Genomic DNA, 18,828 nt, shown 5'->3' on the forward strand with positions numbered 1-18,828 from the left:
AAATAAAAGCTGGGGAATATTTGAATATTTGAGAGAGAAAAAGAATAAAATCAAAAACGAACGTAAACAAATTAAACCCTGGCAAATACCCTCTTTTAGAAGTATTATTAAACAAGTGATGGGCTTAGTTTATTTACTCCGAAATCAGACTTTTCACATGCTTGTTAAGATTAACCACATGGCCAGTCATACTGAGACTATCTTTCGTTAATTTACAGCTTTAAAGGTTTAGCTGAATTGTGCTTAACTGCAGTAGCAACCCCTGGTCCACCCACTCACTCTATGAAATGCTGGTATGTCAATAAACTAGACTCAGGACAAGAGGAAGTGATACATATGAAGCAGTCAACTAGATGTGTTGCTAAATTTCTGAAATTCTAAGACCTTCTCAAATTTCTATTGCTTGGTTAGGTAAACGTATAGCCAGAATTTGGGGACAAGTTCATTTGGACATCACAAGATTAAAAACAGAAGTTTGGATGAAAACCAACAACAAATTGCAGTCATATAGCGCTTTCATGTTGGGAGGAGTTCCCAAGGTGCTGGACATGAGGGCTTTTGCACCCTAGCAGCGAAAAAAAAGAAAGCCCTTTGTCCCATTTGATCTCATCCTTCCAGATAAATAATAGGAACAATCCTTGAATTTGATACAGAACTTTTCACCCATTAGGTGTCCTCTCATTTTAACATCAAGCTGTTTCTTAAATGAGTCCAACAACAACAATTTGCATTTATATAGCGCCCCTCACGCATGGTAATGTCTCAGAGCACTTGACAGTGGTGGAGCACGACGCCAAGCTGGTGAGGAAGGGTTTGGCTACCGTAGACACGGTCGAAGAGGAAGGTCTTCAGGCGCAATCCGAAGAAGGGGAAGCAAGACGGAGGGATAGAGGAAGAGTGTTCCAGAGTTTCAGGGAGTAGTGGCTGAAAGTGCAGCCACCAATGGTGGAACGGAGGGCACAAGGGACTCGCAGGAGGCCAAAGCCAGTCGAGCAGAGGCAGACGGTAGTGGGTTGTGAAGTAAGCAGGTGGGAGAGGTAAGGAGGTGCAAGGACATGAAGGGATTTGAAGACAAGTGTGAGGATCTTGAAATTGATCCATTCGGCGATAGGGAGCCAGTGGAGCCTGGCTAGAACTGGTGTGATGGGGTTATGGAGTTTAGTGTGCGTAAGTATGTGGGTGGCGGAGATTTAGATCAGATAGATTTTTATGGATGGTGGAACTGGGGAGACCAGCAAGGAGGGTATTTAAATAGTCCAGTGTCCTATCCTTAACAACTCCTTCTCGTAACCTGTTCTGGTCACTAATTGTCCCCTGGGTTAAGAAATCTTCCAGGTGTCTATCCTGAAAATGCATTTTGCAACCCTGAACCTGTGAGGGAACAGGATAAGATATGAATTGGAAGAATGAATCTTTTTCTGCATCCATTTCTTTTCTCTGCATCTCATATATTGTAGTCAAATGTAAAACAGTGATCCTATATCTGTAGGTATCCATTGAAATGCTAATGAGATTCTGGGCAAATAATAATAATAATCCTTAAATTTGATATAGCTCCTTTCACATCCCAAAACATAATAATAATCCTACACAATAGATATGAATGTTATCTTGAGAAACAGAAATCAATCACACATAAGTGTTACCAAAAATATTACAGTAACAATTGTTCTTGGCTTGTTAAGAGCTGTACTATAGAATCATAGAATATTACAGCACAAAAGGAGGCCATTTGGCCCATCGTGCCTGTGTCAGCTCCCAGGAAGAGCTACCCGATCAGTCCCACTCCCCTGCTCTTTCCCCATATCCCTGCAATTTTTTTCTTTTCAGGTACCCGTCCAATTTCCTCTTGAAAATTGTCATTGAATCTGTTTCCACCACCCTTTCAAGCAGTGCATTCCAGATCACAACAACTCCCGGTGTAAACAAAATTCTCCTCATTTCCCCTCTAGTTCTTTTGCCAATTATCTTAAATCTATGTCCCCTGTTTACCGACCCACCCACCAGTGGCACAGTTTCTCCCTATCTACTCTCAAGACCCCTCACCATTTTGAACACCTCCATTAAATCTCCCCCTTAACTTTCACTGCTCTATTGGGAACAATCCCAGCTTCTCTAGTCCCTCCACATAACTAAAGTCCCTCATCCCTGGTACCATTCTGGTAAATCTCCTCTGCATCCTCTCCAAGGACTTGTTATCTGTCTATCACACAGTGTGGTGCCCAATGTATTTCTGCTTGAAGCTTCATTATGTGAGACGGGTAGGTATTAATTATCTACACGAGCTGTTAATTCCACAACAACAACAACTTGGATTTATATAGCGCCCTCCTTGCCGGATGGCGTCTCAGAGCGCTTTCCAGTTTAGGATCCCGGACCGAACCAAGGGGAGGGGTGGGAAGATGACCAAAGGTACGGTCGAAACAAAAGGTCTTCAGCAGAGACCTGAAAATGGGAAGGGAGGGAGCTAGATGAAAGGAGTGAGGAAGGCAGTTCCAGAGCCTCGGGGCACGGCCGCCGAGGGTGGAGCGGAGGACTTGGGGGACAAGGAGGAGGCCTTGTACACAATACTTTACAAAATAAAGTTTTACTCTTGGACAGTGGGTCGAGTCCACTGGTCCATAAAGATCCCACACACGATTGGAAAAGAGAAGAGAGTTTCTGCAGCTGTCCTGGCCAACATTCCCCAGAAGAATTGATCCTTCACCACATGGTTTCTCCTCCAGCCCCCACACTATCATGTGCAGTGTTCCTCAGGGCTCTGGCCTCTCCTCTTCAACCTGTAAATGCTCCCTCTTGGTGACATCATCTGCAGACATGGGGTCAACTTCCACATGTACACCAATGACACCCAACTCTATCTTTCTGTCTCCACCCTCATCCCCAGGACCACTGATGTCCTGACAGACTGTCTGTCAGACATCAAGTCCTGGATGACAGCCAACTTTCTACAGTTGAATGTCAGCAAGACTGAGGCCCTCCTGATTGGCTCCCATCAGCGACTCCGCACCTCAGGCACTGGCAGCATCAGCATCCACAGATGCACACTCCACCTCACTAAGCTAATCAGGAACCTAGGCATCTTGTTCAACCCTCAACTGTGCTTTCTCCCCCACATCCGTGCCATGACCCGTTCTGCCTTCCCCCACCTCCGCAACATTGCCTGACTCTACCACTGCCTCACCATTCAGGCCGCCGAAACCCTCACACACGACTTCAATACAGCTTGTTGGCCTTCCTAACTCTTCCCACCACAAGCTGCAGATCATCCAGAACTCTGCAGCTCGTGTCCTCTCCCGCACCAGGCTCTGTGACCCCATCACACCCACCCTCACCCGACTCCACTGGCTTCACATCCTCAATGGATCGAGTTCAAAATTCTCGTCCAAACCTTCAAGTCCCTCCATGACCTTGCCCCCACCTACCTCTCCGGCCTGCTAATCCCTTATCAACCTGTCCACTCCCTCCACTCAGCTGGCTCTGGCCTGGTCCATGTCCCCTGCCCAGCCTGCCCACCATCAGTGATTGGGCCTTCAGCCTCTCTGCCCCCACCCTATGAAACTCCATCCCACATTCCCTTCACCTCGCTCCCTCCCTGGGTTCCTTCAAGGCACGCCTCAAGACCCTCCTCTTTGAGCGTGCCTTCGGCTACCCTCCTACCCCCACCCACCTGCCCTCTACCCTCCTTGATCCCAACCACCCCCCCAATCCGCTCGGGTCCTAATCCCTGGGTGTTCAGCCCCTTGGGATGTTTTCCCCACCTGAAAGGTGCTTTACAAATGTAATTTTGTATTGTATGGCTGTTTGTAATAGACACAATGGCTACTGTATTAGGCAATAAAAAACAATCACTACACTTGACAATAATTACTGTAAAGGACTTTGAAATATTTCAACATTATAGATGCTATAAAAACACAAGATCATTGATGCAGAATAATCTGAGTATAATGACCAGAATCTAATCTACTTACAGCAATCCATCCTTCAGTGAAGATAAACAAATATTCTTTGTCTAATACTTAGCTGACAAGCACCTTTTCTGATTTAAAAGAACTTCCATCAAACCTACTTTCTTTTTTTTTAGTCACCCGGGTGTCTGACATGTGGAAACCCATCACCAGGCTTAAGAATATCCAAACCAAGATGAGATTTCCATGTAACCCACCTACACACGAAAATCCCAGAGATAGATTGTTGGAATGGAATGTGCACTCTCTCCCTGGAGGGATGCTTCCTGCTGACCTAATTCCTGAGAGTATTAGGAGTAGGTTGGCAAGAGCCAAGGCTTGGGGACCCCAGAGTGTGCGTTGGGGTACTGCGGGAGTTCAACCAGCTAAACCCGCATAGCTTACCACTGCTTCCTACTTCTTGTAGAATATGCATTTGAATGGTGAAAAATAAGGTCTTCAAATGCTACTATATAGCATCTTTCATGTCTAGAGAACGTCTCAAAGGACTTCACAGTGACTATAGGTTTTGCAGGCAAACATTTTGCCTATAATATAAAAATGTGTCAAAGCTTTCACAGGGAATTATTGTTAAGTGTAATCATTGCTAGACAAGCATGGTGGTCAATTAGCACCGATCCAATCATTTTTTTTCAAATTATAATAGAAATTTATCCCGGTTTTGAGATTCTTTCTTGATCCATATTTATGTTAGAATGTATGCGAGCTCAAATTCTTTATATATAAATTATATAAATCAATGTATGCACATTAAACAGATCCTTGAAACTGCCATGAGATGAATAGCTAATTTATCTGGTGAATTGATGGCTGGGACATTTGGAGAAACTGCCTTCTCTTTTTGATTAGTGTCATTCATTTTAAGCATTAATTTTAATGGCTCATTCCAAGGATGGCACTTCCAATAATGCAGCCCTCCCTCAGGCCTGCACTGGAGTATCAGCCTAGACTATGAGCTCAAATCCAGATGAAATTGTCTCATTCATTGCTGATAGTACATATTGCCACACTTCACAAATTTAAAAGTTACATCAAAAAATAAATTACTTTAATTGGATATAATCATGCATTAAGTTATAATCAAATACTTTCCTTCAGAACTCTTGAATTGCCACCACCTGCCTTCATGAACTTATGAATTTAGTTAGAACCATGTGATTCCCATGTGATTACTCACATTCTATTTAGAGTCCCACTTAGTCATATTCAGTGATATTTTTTTTTTTGCATGCTAGTCCAGTGGAGACTCACTAAATCCAATCTCACTGAAAGACAGTCATTGTGCTGATGTTTACAATTCTTATAGTAGAGCACAGATCAGTATCTATCCTGACACTGGACTCTAAACCCAAGGTTCGAAAGCCTCATGCTCTTAATAATAATAATCCTTGCATTTGATATAGCGTCTTATCACGTCTTCGAGAAGTCTCAAAGTGCTTCACAGATTACACTGCAAAGTAAATTGACTGAGATTGAAGACCTTTGGTTTAAAATTCAAGAACGTGCAGAAATTTTGGAAAATTCTTAAAAACTGATTATCCTGTGTTTTTTTTATTTTGGGTATTGTGGGCGGAAAAAAACCTTCAAAATTAAAACTTTTAGAATTTAAGATTTTTCCAAAATTCAGCTCGATCTTAAATTTTTAAGAATATGATCCTAAGGCTAAAACTATGAGAAATTTCAACCCAAAATTACTGCACAGCAATTTTCAGGACCTGACTGAATTGGAGTCCTGTAGCTCAGCGGTTAGAGCACTCGCCTAATAAGAGAGAGGACCTGGGTTTGATTCCCAGTGGGGCGAAATGTTGGACAAGTTTCCTTATTCCACACGCCTCTGTTTACCTAGCAGTAAGTAGGAACCCGGTTGTTATTCAATTGACAGATCGCTTTTTGGGGGATAACAATCCGTTCCAAAACAAATATAAATAATAATTTGGTCGAGATCCACAACTATTTGTGGGACATTGCTGTGCGCAATTGGCTGCCACATTTGCCTACAAATACAGTCACTTAATTTAACAGTTAATCCTGTGAAGTGCTTTGAGACATCCTTCTGATGCGATAAGGTGCTATACCAATTGCAAAAATTATTAATACTATTAAATACACAAAGGAATACCTCTTGACAAATATTGCATGATGTAGACTTTGCTGGAAATCAAATTCACAATATGTTTGCCTTCCTGTCTCTACCACTAGAAATAATGTTAATGTTTAACTGCATTTAGATTGCATCTACAGCAGTTCAAAATACATTCTACCTCAACTGAAATAAAACCTGAATTGCTGCCAAGTCATATAGCATGTAGAGGCTGGAGAGTTTAGGTTTGCATGAATTCAAATTTCACAGATAAATGTTGACCCTTGGTTTATGTGATGTGCATGTGTTCAAACAACAACAACAAATTATATTTATATAGCGCCTTACACGTTAGGAGGACAGGCTGGGGGTGTTTCTCCTCTCCCATATTCAGTGACTAATTTTCTTTACTTATTAATGAAATACATAGAGATAATTCAGGACTTTAATTTTGCACTATTTGCACAATACCAACCACAGATTGTTCCCAACAAAATTCTTCCATCATTATTTTGACGATTTCTGGGGTGTTTAAGTAAAGTGTTTTGGATTCCAGTACAACAATATTATAATATGAATTGTTATAAGCACTGGATCAGGTCGCTTTATAGACAACTTCTGAAACCCAGGTAGAAGGGTAGACTTTATTGTCATCACAAGGCACAAAGCAAGCAAACCCACTTCCATCATATAGTTTCAGAATAAATTTAGCTTTCAATCCAACCATGTGGACAGCTTTTTACTGAGTTTCAAAATCAGACACAATATTGCCCCCAATTCTACGTCAATTGAGTCAAATGGGTCCACATGTTTGAGTACCAATCTCAATCTTTCCAGTGTTGTAATTCTGACAAGAACTATGGAAACATTATTGATGTGTTATTTGGCGTGACTTTTTTGAAAGGGAATCTGCTGCAGGTCCATGTGTATCAAGGAAATCATGACAACAAAATAAATACAAGACCAATACTCTCTAGGAAATCAAATTAATTGCAACAATGCACAATGCCAGGATTAAAAAACAGAAAGTCGCATCCCAACGGAATGCAACTGGAATGTAGGTACTTAAAAAAATAATAATCCTTGCATTTGATATAGCCCTTATCATGTCTTCTAGACATCTCAAAGCGCTTCACAGAATATACTGTAAAGTGAATTGACTCGTAAATTATAATCATAAGGCAGTGCTTAAATGCTCCTTGGCTCACCTGATGGCTCACTTGGTAAAGAGACTTTCCAGAGCGAAGCTGAGCCAGACAGAAACGGAAACTGGGAAAGTTTCAATTACACAATTGAATCCTTTAAATATTTTTCATTGCTTGTTATTCACATAATTAAAGGCATCTGCAATTCCCTCTGGGTACATTTATTTACACATTGTTTACACATGGTGGCTTGCTTGGTATTTTTGGTTAAGTTAATTCCAGAGCCAGCCAACACTGATAACCACTTTACACAATAGACACATCAAGAGGAACATTGGCCCTTAGTGCAGTGACATTTGACTGCTTTGTGTTGTGGGGATGTTCCACTGCACTGGAGCAAGAGAAATAGTGGTGCAATAATTGTCTGAAAATCAGTTTGAGGCTAAGTACAATCCCATTAAAACACACTGTTATTTTTGTGGATTGGTTTATAGGCCCCTTTTATGGAAGGCTGCCGGTGCAAATTAGCTGTCTTGTTTGCCGACATAACATGCACTTCATTTTTAATTAGTGCTATTCAGTAAAATGCTTAAGGGTTTTTTTTGGTAAAAGATGCTTTAGAAATGTAAATTATTGTTGTGACCCCTGTAAAATAAAAGGGGATACAAAATTCTGCCAAGCCTGATATTGTCCCTTCAAAAAAAGAAAATAATTTGGTCACTCAATCCACCACTGTTTGTGGGACACTGCTAAAGGCAATTGTCTGCCATGTGTTGCCTACAAATTCTACAGGCTATTCACTTTAAAGTATATTCTGTGAAGCGCTTTGAGACATCTCGAAGATGTGATAAGGCATTATATCAAATGCAAGGATTATTATTGTGAGCACTGCATTTATTCTGTGTAATTTACTGTGTGTGTAGTATAATTCATATTTTTAAGATGTTTCTCTATCAAGCACATAAAACCAATAACACACTTGTCAGCTCGCCTTTGGCTTTGTGGAGATGTGTTTACAAACCTAGCAAAATGTCCTGTTAAAAAACCTGACAGAAATAACAATGACAATGTCAATGTCCATTTAGCTTCTGAAGTTGGAGGATGTGTGATCTTCTCTTGCACATCTCATTTTGTCTTCCTCACTAAGTGCAGCTCTCTATTACTGCCAGTATTGAGAAAACAGAATCTGTGATCCTGAGACAATACTGGTCATCACAGTTAAGGAAAGAAAAAAAAAGCCATCCCTTGAGGATGGAGAGGAATTGTCTCCATGGTAATGATATAATGCCATTATCTACCAGGCCATGGGAAAACATTCAAGCAGAAGGGATTGGTCAAGGTAAGCTCTCCTCTTCCAAAAAAGGAACACCTCGTGTCCACTGGGTACTCCATCTTACAACTGATGAATCCACCCAACCCAAGCAATTCAGCAATGGATCTTGAACTAACCACCTTTTCAACTTGACTCTCAATCACAACTCCTTGAGATGATCAGCTTACAGCAGGGAACTGTGTGATGGGATTTCTCAGGGGTTAAGTAGGAGAGGACTGGACTGAAATTTAAAGCATTGCTCAAGGTGACACAATGCATTAGCACTTGAGAAGGTCAAAGTCAAACCCAGATACTTTGCAACCTTTTATAAGATGAAGCAAAATGATTGTTAGTACCAAAAGTAGCAAAAAGAAAGGTCATGCTAAATATCACATCAATAATGTTTTGCACAGTTATTGTCATTTTCTATTTACTATGAAAGTTTTAGTCAGACGCGATGCTGAAGATATTTCCAACAGGAATCAAAAGGGAACTTTGATGTTTATTTTGGATCGTACTGAGGCAACTGAAAGCTGAAAGGTCAATTAAAATAGCAAATGCTGAACAGCAGTTTCCATGGTGTATTTGGAATTTATCCAGTGTCTGACTGGACTGAACCAGTGAAATTCACAGGAAAGTAAGAAATGTGTTTCTCCCCTTCCTGGATGGATTGCTTTGTGCTTTATGTACAATGCTCTTTTGCTTCTATTTGATGTGAAAATAGAGGCACTGAATGGACGCTGTAATTGCAGTATAGTAAAACCATAGCAGTCAGGACAATATCGTTTAATATGAATTATATGAAGTCCAAGTTGCAGGCGAATTGTATTAGTAGTAGAAAATGTTATTTAATCAATAATCTACACTGCGCATGCGTAATATAATGCAGCTGGTAAGTGCGCATGCGTAACTTAGTCACTGCAGCTGGTAAATGCACACGCAGAACTTAAGTCACTCCAGCTGGTAAGTGCGCTTTTGGTGATGTGTCAAGACTACATTTCCCACAATTCAATTTATCTAGACCCATGCTGTATGCACACATACCAGCAACTGTTAGAATCGCATTGAATCATGAAGTCCTTCTGCACATGTGTTGACGGATCAAGACTACGTTTCCCATGAAGCGGCCAGTAAGTGCCCATGTGCTGACGGGTCAGGTCGTCATTTCCCACGATTCAAATCAGCTGGTAAGTGAGGAGTAATGGAGGATTGGGGAGCGGCTATAAGAGTTAGGAGGTGATTAATAGGACTAGTGCAAAAAAACTAAGTGGTTTTGGTAGGAAACTGAATGGGACTCGGGCGAATGTACAATTTAGGCAATTAGACAATTTATAATTTAGAAAAGAAAGTGAGTTAACGTTTTGGGTCCATGTGTTCTGATGAAGGGTCGTGGACCCAAAACGTTGACTCACTTTCCTTTCTCCATAGATGCTGCCTGACCTGCTGAGTGTTCCCAACCGCTTCTGTTTTTGTTTATAAAGATGAAAATTATTCAAGTTTTACTGTATCAACAATCCCTGCTGCAGTACCAACCAAATTGGTCTCTGCTCAAGAAATAGCCCAACAAAAGTTCTCTTTTGACCATTCTTAAGTTTTATGAATGTTATATATGGCCCTTCATGCAGGCAGATCTTTTAGAACATTACAAAGCAAACAAGGATTCAATGGGGATTATTGGAGTGTGCAGGCACAATGAATTGCCTTGAGCAGAGCCCTTTTCAGTCTCTGGCTAATATGGTTTTCATGCAGGAAAATTTAATGTCATATCAATGGGTGCTTTACCATTCCCTCTTAATGTTTCCCCATGTGGTTGAGTGTCTCCTGATCCTCCTGTACTAAGTGTGTAACAGTAATCAGGCTAACTCTCCTTATGAAGACCAAAATTTCACCTAGACACTAGCCATTAAATACATTTTGTCTAAAATTAATTTTAAGAATATACAGAATTCTGCAAAAATTCTAAATTTCCCAAATTAATATAGATGTTTCAGAATTTTATTAAAAATGACTGTTTTTGACAAAGTGTTTTTGATAAATTTTTTGACAAGCTAAAACTAAAACAAACTGGGATTTCAAGGCCCCAGCAAGTTGTCCAATGTTTCTTCGGGGTGAGGGCTGTACAAGTTTTTTTCTTCCTTTCCAATGATCCAATCTTTCGATCAGTGTGGGGAAAATGAGTGACACACCCATAAACTGAAAGTGCAAACAGAAACCACAAGCAACCTCTGTGCTGCTGCTATCTTCATTATGTATTTAACATTGCAAATTGTTATGTTCCTTTTAGCTAATCGAGTGATGTGGTGCACAGCACCAAATGGTTCCCAAGGTTCTCATCGAAATGTGATTTCATGTTGCAAAGTACATGTAAATAGCTGAAGGGAAAAAACAAAATATATTGCAAAGACAATTGCAACAAAGGTTGACTATGTGCCTCTAGGAGGACTGGTGTACCGGGTGTATGGCTGAAAGTGGTTCATTGTCCTTATAGAGTGTTAACATGTAAGCTGGACTGGTATTAACGTCAATAAGAGCCATTCAATTTGATTCTACCTTTACTGACAAGCAGAGAATATTTGCTCACAGAAAAAGATCAGTAAATTTGCTGACAAGAGGCCAATAACCCCTCGGATTGTTTTAACAGTAATAATAATTCTTCCATTTGATAGGCTGCCTTTCACACTAGGAGGATGTCTGAAAACGCTTTACGTGTTACAAGTGTAGTGACTGTATATTTGTAGGTCAATACAGCCACCAATTTGAATAGAGCAATGTCCCACACAAAAAACATTGTTTTATTAATGGGACAGGTATCTCCAAGACTCCTCAATTGTGCTAACCATGTCAAAGTCCACCTCCAAGAGAGCAGAAGGTAACACTCTAGATTCAAAGACATCCACAGTATCTGGGAGAGAATGGTCCAGGCTTGTGGTCGGCTGAAATTATTTTGCTGTTATTTATGTGACCAAGTGCAGCGCGCTAAATAAATACCATTGTTTTTGCTGCGTTAAGGTCATTGCAACATGTCATTTTTATTGCTTGTCAGTGGGCCAGTCATCTTAAAATAAGTGCTAAGCTTGCTGGAAATAGCATCAAGTGCTTGCTACTCAGAGGATCAACACTCCAAGCTGATTATGTGCAGCTAAGGGATCTAAATCCTTAAATGTTTCAGACAGAGTAAGGAATTTTTTATCAATCTATTCATACAGGTCTCAAAATAATTACTAATTACAAGAGGAGGGATAGCTGCTGATTATTTGAACTGTGTAAATGACTGAACCCAAATAATAAAGGAAACTTTTTTTCCCTGAACTATTACTGAAAGGCCCAAGTGGCTGGCAGTCAGTTTAGCACCAGCAGCACATTACATTTGTATAGCGCAGTAACACTGATAGCTTCTTCACAGCTGCAGAGATATTGTGACATCTTTACATAATAACCAGGTTTATCTTCTTAATATTTTAACCAGCTTGAAATAACGAATACAAATCCAGTTCATTACACATTCTTCTTTGTTTAAAATTTAAAAGGTCAATAAATTTAAATTTATTAGTGCAATTCCTTCTATAAATCTTTAATTAAAAACAATTGATATTTTATGTCAATGGGATACTTCAGCTGTCTGTAAGCTCTGAAATCTGCTCTGGAGTTAAACTGCAATGCAACCAGCTCAACCACTGGTGTTTTTTAAGTTGTTAACAGCAAGGCCAGATGGGAAGGACCTGGGTTAATAAAACTCGCCCACCATGACCTTGAAACATTTTCTGTTTGGCCATTGGCCATTGGCCATGTGGCTTCTCCACATTGTTACCGTCAGTTTGCAAGAGGTGTTTCCTATTCGACCTCTTATTGCTCTTTGAAAAATTATACTTCATCAGCTTCCATCCCTTCCAGGATTTTCCCCACAAGACAACGTGCTTTCTGCACAGCCGCAGAGCTTTCACCACACTAGGAGCCTCTGATGCCTTTGCCAGTCATGGTCATGCTGACCCAGCCAGGGCCTCATCGCTTCCAGTTTGAAGTTCTCCTCCAAGAGCTCACAAACAAAATACCTTAACTTGTGCTTTTAATGACCTTTTTTGAAGAACACCTTCTCCTTGCACCCTTCCTGCCCACTTCCAAATCCCGCCTAAAGACCTTCTTTTTGATTGTGCTTATGGTCACCTACCCCCTCCCTCTCCCCCTGGTTTGGGGTCAGACTCCGCCATAGTGAAGTGCTCCGAGATGCTACCCGGCGTGAAGGGCACTATGTAAATGCAAGTTGTTGTGGTGAGTCTTTAACGTGCCTATTGAACAGAGAGAAACAATTCATTCTTGTTACTGGAAGTTTTCAGTTTACATGGTATGCACCACCTCATGGTGCACAGACTCTGCTCTTTAGGAAAAGGTACAGGAGTGACGTGCGATTACTGGCGGCAATAGTCTCTGCTGGTCAGTTAATTCATCAACCTTTAGTGGGATTTCCCAGTCTAATCCCACACTGACAAAGGTCATTAAACATACTAATAAGCAGAGAATAACACTCACTCAGCCTGTGGTGTTTCACGCCCACAGAGAACTGAGCCAATTTGGTAGCAGAGAAATGAACTTTTCCCAAACAGTTTGATATTTTTTATATTAAACTGAAAATACTAGCACCATAAAGTGGCATCTAATTTGCATGAGTCACTGAAGTATTTTAAATAGAAAATAGTGTATCCTTCAGGAATCCGAACACTTCCTTGACAGACTTTGTAACCGAGACTGACTTGGACACCAATCTCAGTTTTGACCTTTAAGAAGCCAGACTGTAGGATGCCCTGGGCACTGGTTGTCAATTATATCTGTGCAGCATTCCAGAGGATCAGCCTAACACACAGCCAGAAACCTACAGAATCCTCGTTTCACCAATCCCTTTGCAAATATTGCAAATTAGACCGCTGTGAATTCCACCGATGCCTTGTCAGACATGCAAGTTCATTTCGTGCATTTGCATGATTCACATATTCACAGTAGCTTCACATAATTCAGGCTAAAGGCATTTAATATTAATTGGCAACTTCAATTTGATTCAAGAAATGCGCAATGAAACATCAAAAGGGCAACCACGAAAGATTCAAAGGCTACAATTAAAGCATTTTTTTTCATATGAGAATCCAGACATTCCAGCTGAATTGGTGTGTACAATGTCCATTTTTACATATGTAATAAAGCACATTTTGTTCAATAAAAGTTTACTAATTCAAGGAATGGATTTGAAAGAATGATCAGGACAAAGGTAGAAAAATGGGGATGCAGTAATATTAAGCTGCCATTTTCAATTGGGTGGGGGTGGAATTAAGATGGAATTTTGTTCAGAATTAGTACATCAGCTGAAACAATTATTGCTCTAATTCTGCAAGTTTCAGGATGCAAACCTCCTGCAGCGCAGCAGAAACAACCAGTGGCAAAACACTGGCGGGTTTGAACACTGACAGATCTGTAAGTGCTGTAAGAATCAACAGGAATAGCCAGCGAAAAACATTCTGAGCCACAAAAGCCTTGCAACATATCCAGTCCTAATAGCCTTTTGATTGATTTCATCTCCATGGTAACCATGAGAAGAAGGGACAAGAAAGCATTGATAAGAAGGGCTTCAGCTGAGCCAGCTTTCAGGTTATTGAATTAAATGGAAAAAAGCTTTTAACGGCATGAAGCAAACCTACTGTTTTCATATTGAGAACAAGTCTTCGCCGCATATAAAAACATCACATAGGTGTGCTGATCTCTAATCTTGAACGCAACATTTAATTCTGCATTTCAAAAATAATTTAAAAGCAACCCTGCATTATATCAGTACTGCTGTTCGTTATGCCAGTGGTGGACACTATTACAGACTATTATTTATTATTATTTAAATGTTGATCAGAATAGTAGGGAGAGTTCCAGGTAAAAGGTTCTAGTTCAAGGTCCCAGCACCTTGGGACGTCCTCCCGACATGAAAGGCTCTCTATAAATGTAATTTTGTTGTTGTTGTTGTTATAGGTAATAAAGAAAATCCCTCTGACCACTTTTGCACACCTCTCAATTACTGTGTTGAAATGACAATGGCCAAAGTAAGTCTGCTGCCCGAGCCACCTCTCAGCAGGGAGTGTGTGTGGCACAGGCACTGTCTGCACCACCCTATGTGAGAGTTAAACAAGTCTGGCAAGGTTCTTCTCTATTTGGAAATAAACTGAGTCTTAAATGTAGGATGCTACAAAACAATTTCTGTCCATCTGTTCTGTGATTTTATCAGGCCAAATAAAGCCACTGCTATTGACTTCAATACCTAGGAACTATCCGAGTCTTACAAAAGGGCACAAGGTAATGTCTGGCAGGTTCCTATGAGAATCATCCTGGGCACATCACTACATGATCTATCCAATGATAGATCCTCCTGGCTGCTCTTAAAAGGATCATTACTTCATTTTAACACTCAAGAGAATATTCTACCTCTTCTTGTTACATTTTGTTGGTCAACCTGCCACACACAGAAATCCACCACCGTATTTTAAGAGTATCCAAACCAAATTGTTGAGAGTTCCACTCACGCATGAGAAATACTCATTTGTTCACAGAGTGAGTACTATATCCCCAGAGAGATGCACTCTGCTCACTTAATCCTGATAATACCTGTAGGTTGGCAAGAGCCACGGTGTGGAGACTCTAAAGCGTGTGATGTGGTGCTGATGAAGTTGATTTTAACCAGCTAAAACTGAGCAGCTGACCATTTTGAGCACTGACAGGCAAGTTTTGTGCTATTTGCCCGGCTAGGACTATCCAACTCCTTATGGCTTTGCCTTGCAGATATAACATGAACTAAGTGACCCAGTGACTGATCTGCTCCTACAAGTCCAGTAATGCCTGGACAATAAGCTCTTACCTTTACATAGTAAACCAGGTGCTCAACTTCATTCACTTTGTAGGTTTCCAGCCCCAGCTCCTTTGATATTCGTAGGATTCGGTTTTGAGTGGGACCCACGTAGGCTCCACCCAGGTCCACATACTTCACGTTTTGATTCTGATGAAAGATAACAAATAATGTGTTCAAAACATTGAGGAACATACAATGAATGTCCCTGGGTTGTTACCCCAGTTTACAGGATTAACACAAAAATACTCAAAAAGCACCAGAAGGAAGATGACCATAGGTATGGTCGAAGAAAGAGGTCTTCAAGCGAGACTTGAAAATGGGGAGAGAGTGGGCAAGGTGAAGGGACTGAGGGAGAGAGTTCTACAACTTCAAGGTGTAATGGCTGAAAGCATGTCCTCCGACGGTGGGGCAGAGAGGCCAGGGGACAAGTAAGAGGCTGGAGCCAGTCGAGGGGAGGCAGCAGGTACTAGTGTAGGGAGAGAGCAGGTTGGAGAGATAGGGGGGTGCCAGCGCGTGAAGGGATTTAAATACAAGAGTGAGGATCTTGAAATTGATCTGCTCTGTGGGCAGCCAATGGAGTTTGACAAGGAATACCTACGAATTTGCCGAAGAGTGTCCAGACAAAATGCTGAGAGTTTTACATTTGCATAGAAATTTCCATTTATTTGGAATGGATTGTACACTCAATTCATATAGGGACACTCGCTGCTCACTAATCCCTGGAAATGATACTGACATCCGCCACATCTAAAAAGGCTTTCTCAGTCATTTTGAGGCAGTTTGCAAATGTGTCCGTTAAATCCACTAATACAGTCATTGAAATTCAACACTAAACCTTGCCAAACTGTTACGTGACTGCCAATTTGTTCCACTTTCTCCCCAGAGTAACTCTTCTTTTTAATTGCACATATGGAGCAATAATGTTTGTCACAGTAAAGTGTGATAAAAATGAGATATAAAGCCAATCGTCTTTTCGCAAAAGATTATCCCAAAGTTGAACAATGTATTTAGGATACTGAAAGCTCTGCACACTGCATGAGCAATTATATTCTCTGAAAGGAATGAATGACCCAAACCAATGAGCAATAAATTACTTTATCATTTAATGGATCCTTCAGAACAATTTTTTTACAAACCCCCCCCAAAAGGAAAATGTGTCACATAACGTGTGCGCTTTAATGTAAGGAACTTCATGCATCAGATCTGAATAGGTACCAGTTGACCACTGAACTCTGTAGCTTTGTGTTCCATTCTACAGAGCTTTAGATTGCAGATTTCCAGAAGGGATTGGCAACGGAGAAGGATTAATCTCAAATGCATAAAATAAATATCTTGTTAAAAAAAGACAGGCACAGAGAAGAAACAAGTAAAACTACTTCCATGAGCAATTAAAAAAAGACACTTTTCAACTTTATCATAAGTTAGGCACTCATAAAAGCAGGAGGAGGTAAACTCTGCCATTGATGGTACACATTAGCATACAGCAGCAAGAAAGATTTTCATAAGACTGGTACTATAATGACTAATCCCCAATTTAGAAGAAAAAAGATAAATAGGATTGCAGGAGGATTAATCTAATCAGCAACGTGGGAAAAGTGTTTGTGAAGTTGTCCTGGCATGGGATGGCTAAACAAAGACAAGAGATTTCTGCATTATCTGAGGCTCAAATTGGGTTTAAGAACAGAACAGCACAGAGATTTTATTTCCTCTGCAGCAAGTGGCTGTAGAAAAGAAGAAGGGACTTGAAAGTAAAGCAACCTTTGTTGCTAGGGTTTTCGGTAGGCCTTTGAGAGACTGGGATTAAAATCCGGTGTGCAGTGGGATAATTATCACTGGTGATAATAGTCACATTGTGGGATCTAATTGCTCCTGAAGACATCTTAGTCGACTACTGCCATACCACATCACCACCCCCATCCCTACTCACTCTAACAGTTTTCAAATAATTTTGCCCAAGAGCCACTTTATGCAGCTATTGGGCAAGCGGCAATCTGAAACCTGTTATCACTTTTAACAGCATGAATTAAGCAGTTGTTCTCTGAACCAGCATTGAATCACCAAGTTCTGAATGCCAGCAAGTTCCAAAGCCAATTAAACCATTGAATTGGTGTAAATCCTACATCTGTCTAAATTGGACCCGGCAGTTTCACAAATAATAATAATAACCCTTGCATTTAATACAGGGCCTTATCACGTCGTTGAGTGTTTCACAGAACATACTGCTAGTGATTTTAATGTAGAAAATTGTTTGTAATAATAATAATAATAATCCTTGCATTTGATATAGCGCTTTTCACGTCGGGAGGACGTCCCAAAGCGCTTCACAGAACACACTGTAAAGTGAATTGACTGTATTTGTGGGCGAACATGTTGGTCACCAGTGGCCTTAAATTCTCCTTGTCTTAAATCTGTAGAATATTTAGCCTTAAAATTTAAGATTGTGCAGAATTGTGAAAATACTGTACTTAGTTTCAGTCTTGATTTTGAAGCAGATCTTAAAGGGAAGCCAGCTTCCCCATTGAGACTGAATGCAAAAGATTTTCCACAATTCTGGTCAATCTTTAATTTTGAGATATAATCCAGTTTCACAGGCTAAGACTAGGTTGAATTTTGGGCCTCTGGAGCTCAAGCAAATATCTGCACCTTCTCCTGAAGACACTGACTTTTGCTAGCGAATTGTTTCATGGTTGCCAGTAGCATTATTATTCTCCATGCATCATGGACAAATCTGATCCTATTTTCACATAAAATCCACACAAGCACAGGGTGGAACCCTGGCTGATTCTTCTCCTTTCTAACCCAGGGAGGGGGTTGGGGGCAATTAGGGCAATTCTTGTACCTGACCGGTGCCCTGGTTCAGATCAGCTAACGCAGCACAAAGCAGGAATCTAATCTCCAACCTTGTGATACGTTTCACCTAGTCCTGCACTGAGCTGATCAATTATTTACTGCACCTTTAAAGGAGCCCTGACTTTGTCTTCCTAACTCGACTACAATAAATCTCACTATCAGAAGGCATATTCAAACACATTCAAACACAGTTTCTATACATTTCCTACTCCTCATGTTTCGAGGGTAAGGCAAGGTTTATAAGAATCCAAATATCTGCAGCAGCAACATCCAAGAGTTAAACCTTTTATAAAAAANTATTTTGCTCATCTTGCAATGTCATTTCCCAGCCACTGAGAAATGTAAATATTTATGAAAGCTGTCATCATTAACTCAAGACATGGGCGGAACAGCTTGCCAGGAAAACTCACAAATTAGAAAGGATTTTTGTGTCCACAGCAGAGCTTATGTAAGACAAGCCTGTCGAAGACCCCAGAACGTTCAGAGCCTTTTAAGCAAACAGATTTTATTCTATGCTATTATTCCAGGCCAGCAACACTCCACATGTAGTCATTTCAAATTTATTTTAAATATTTAAACAGCAGAGCAACAAGCAAACA

The 18,828-nt window shown here is 40.5% G+C and overlaps 1 protein-coding gene and 1 non-coding gene across 2 annotated transcripts in view; one reads left to right on the plus strand and one right to left on the minus strand.

Moving 5' to 3' along the window:
• mao (monoamine oxidase) overlaps window positions 1–18,828 on the minus strand; it is a 77,343-nt gene that overhangs the window by 34,719 nt on the left and 23,796 nt on the right. The window contains exon 3 of the mRNA XM_007901666.2: window positions 15,389–15,526. Within this exon, the coding sequence (XP_007899857.1) occupies window positions 15,389–15,526 (138 nt within the window). The remainder of the gene's footprint in view (window positions 1–15,388; window positions 15,527–18,828) is intronic.
• Window positions 5,700–5,772, plus strand: trnai-aau. The gene has a single exon. It is a non-coding gene; the product is annotated as a tRNA-Ile (tRNA).

Source organism: Callorhinchus milii, unplaced genomic scaffold (genome assembly GCF_018977255.1).
Source record: "Callorhinchus milii isolate IMCB2004 unplaced genomic scaffold, IMCB_Cmil_1.0 Scaffold4, whole genome shotgun sequence".
NCBI lineage: Eukaryota > Metazoa > Chordata > Chondrichthyes > Chimaeriformes > Callorhinchidae > Callorhinchus > Callorhinchus milii.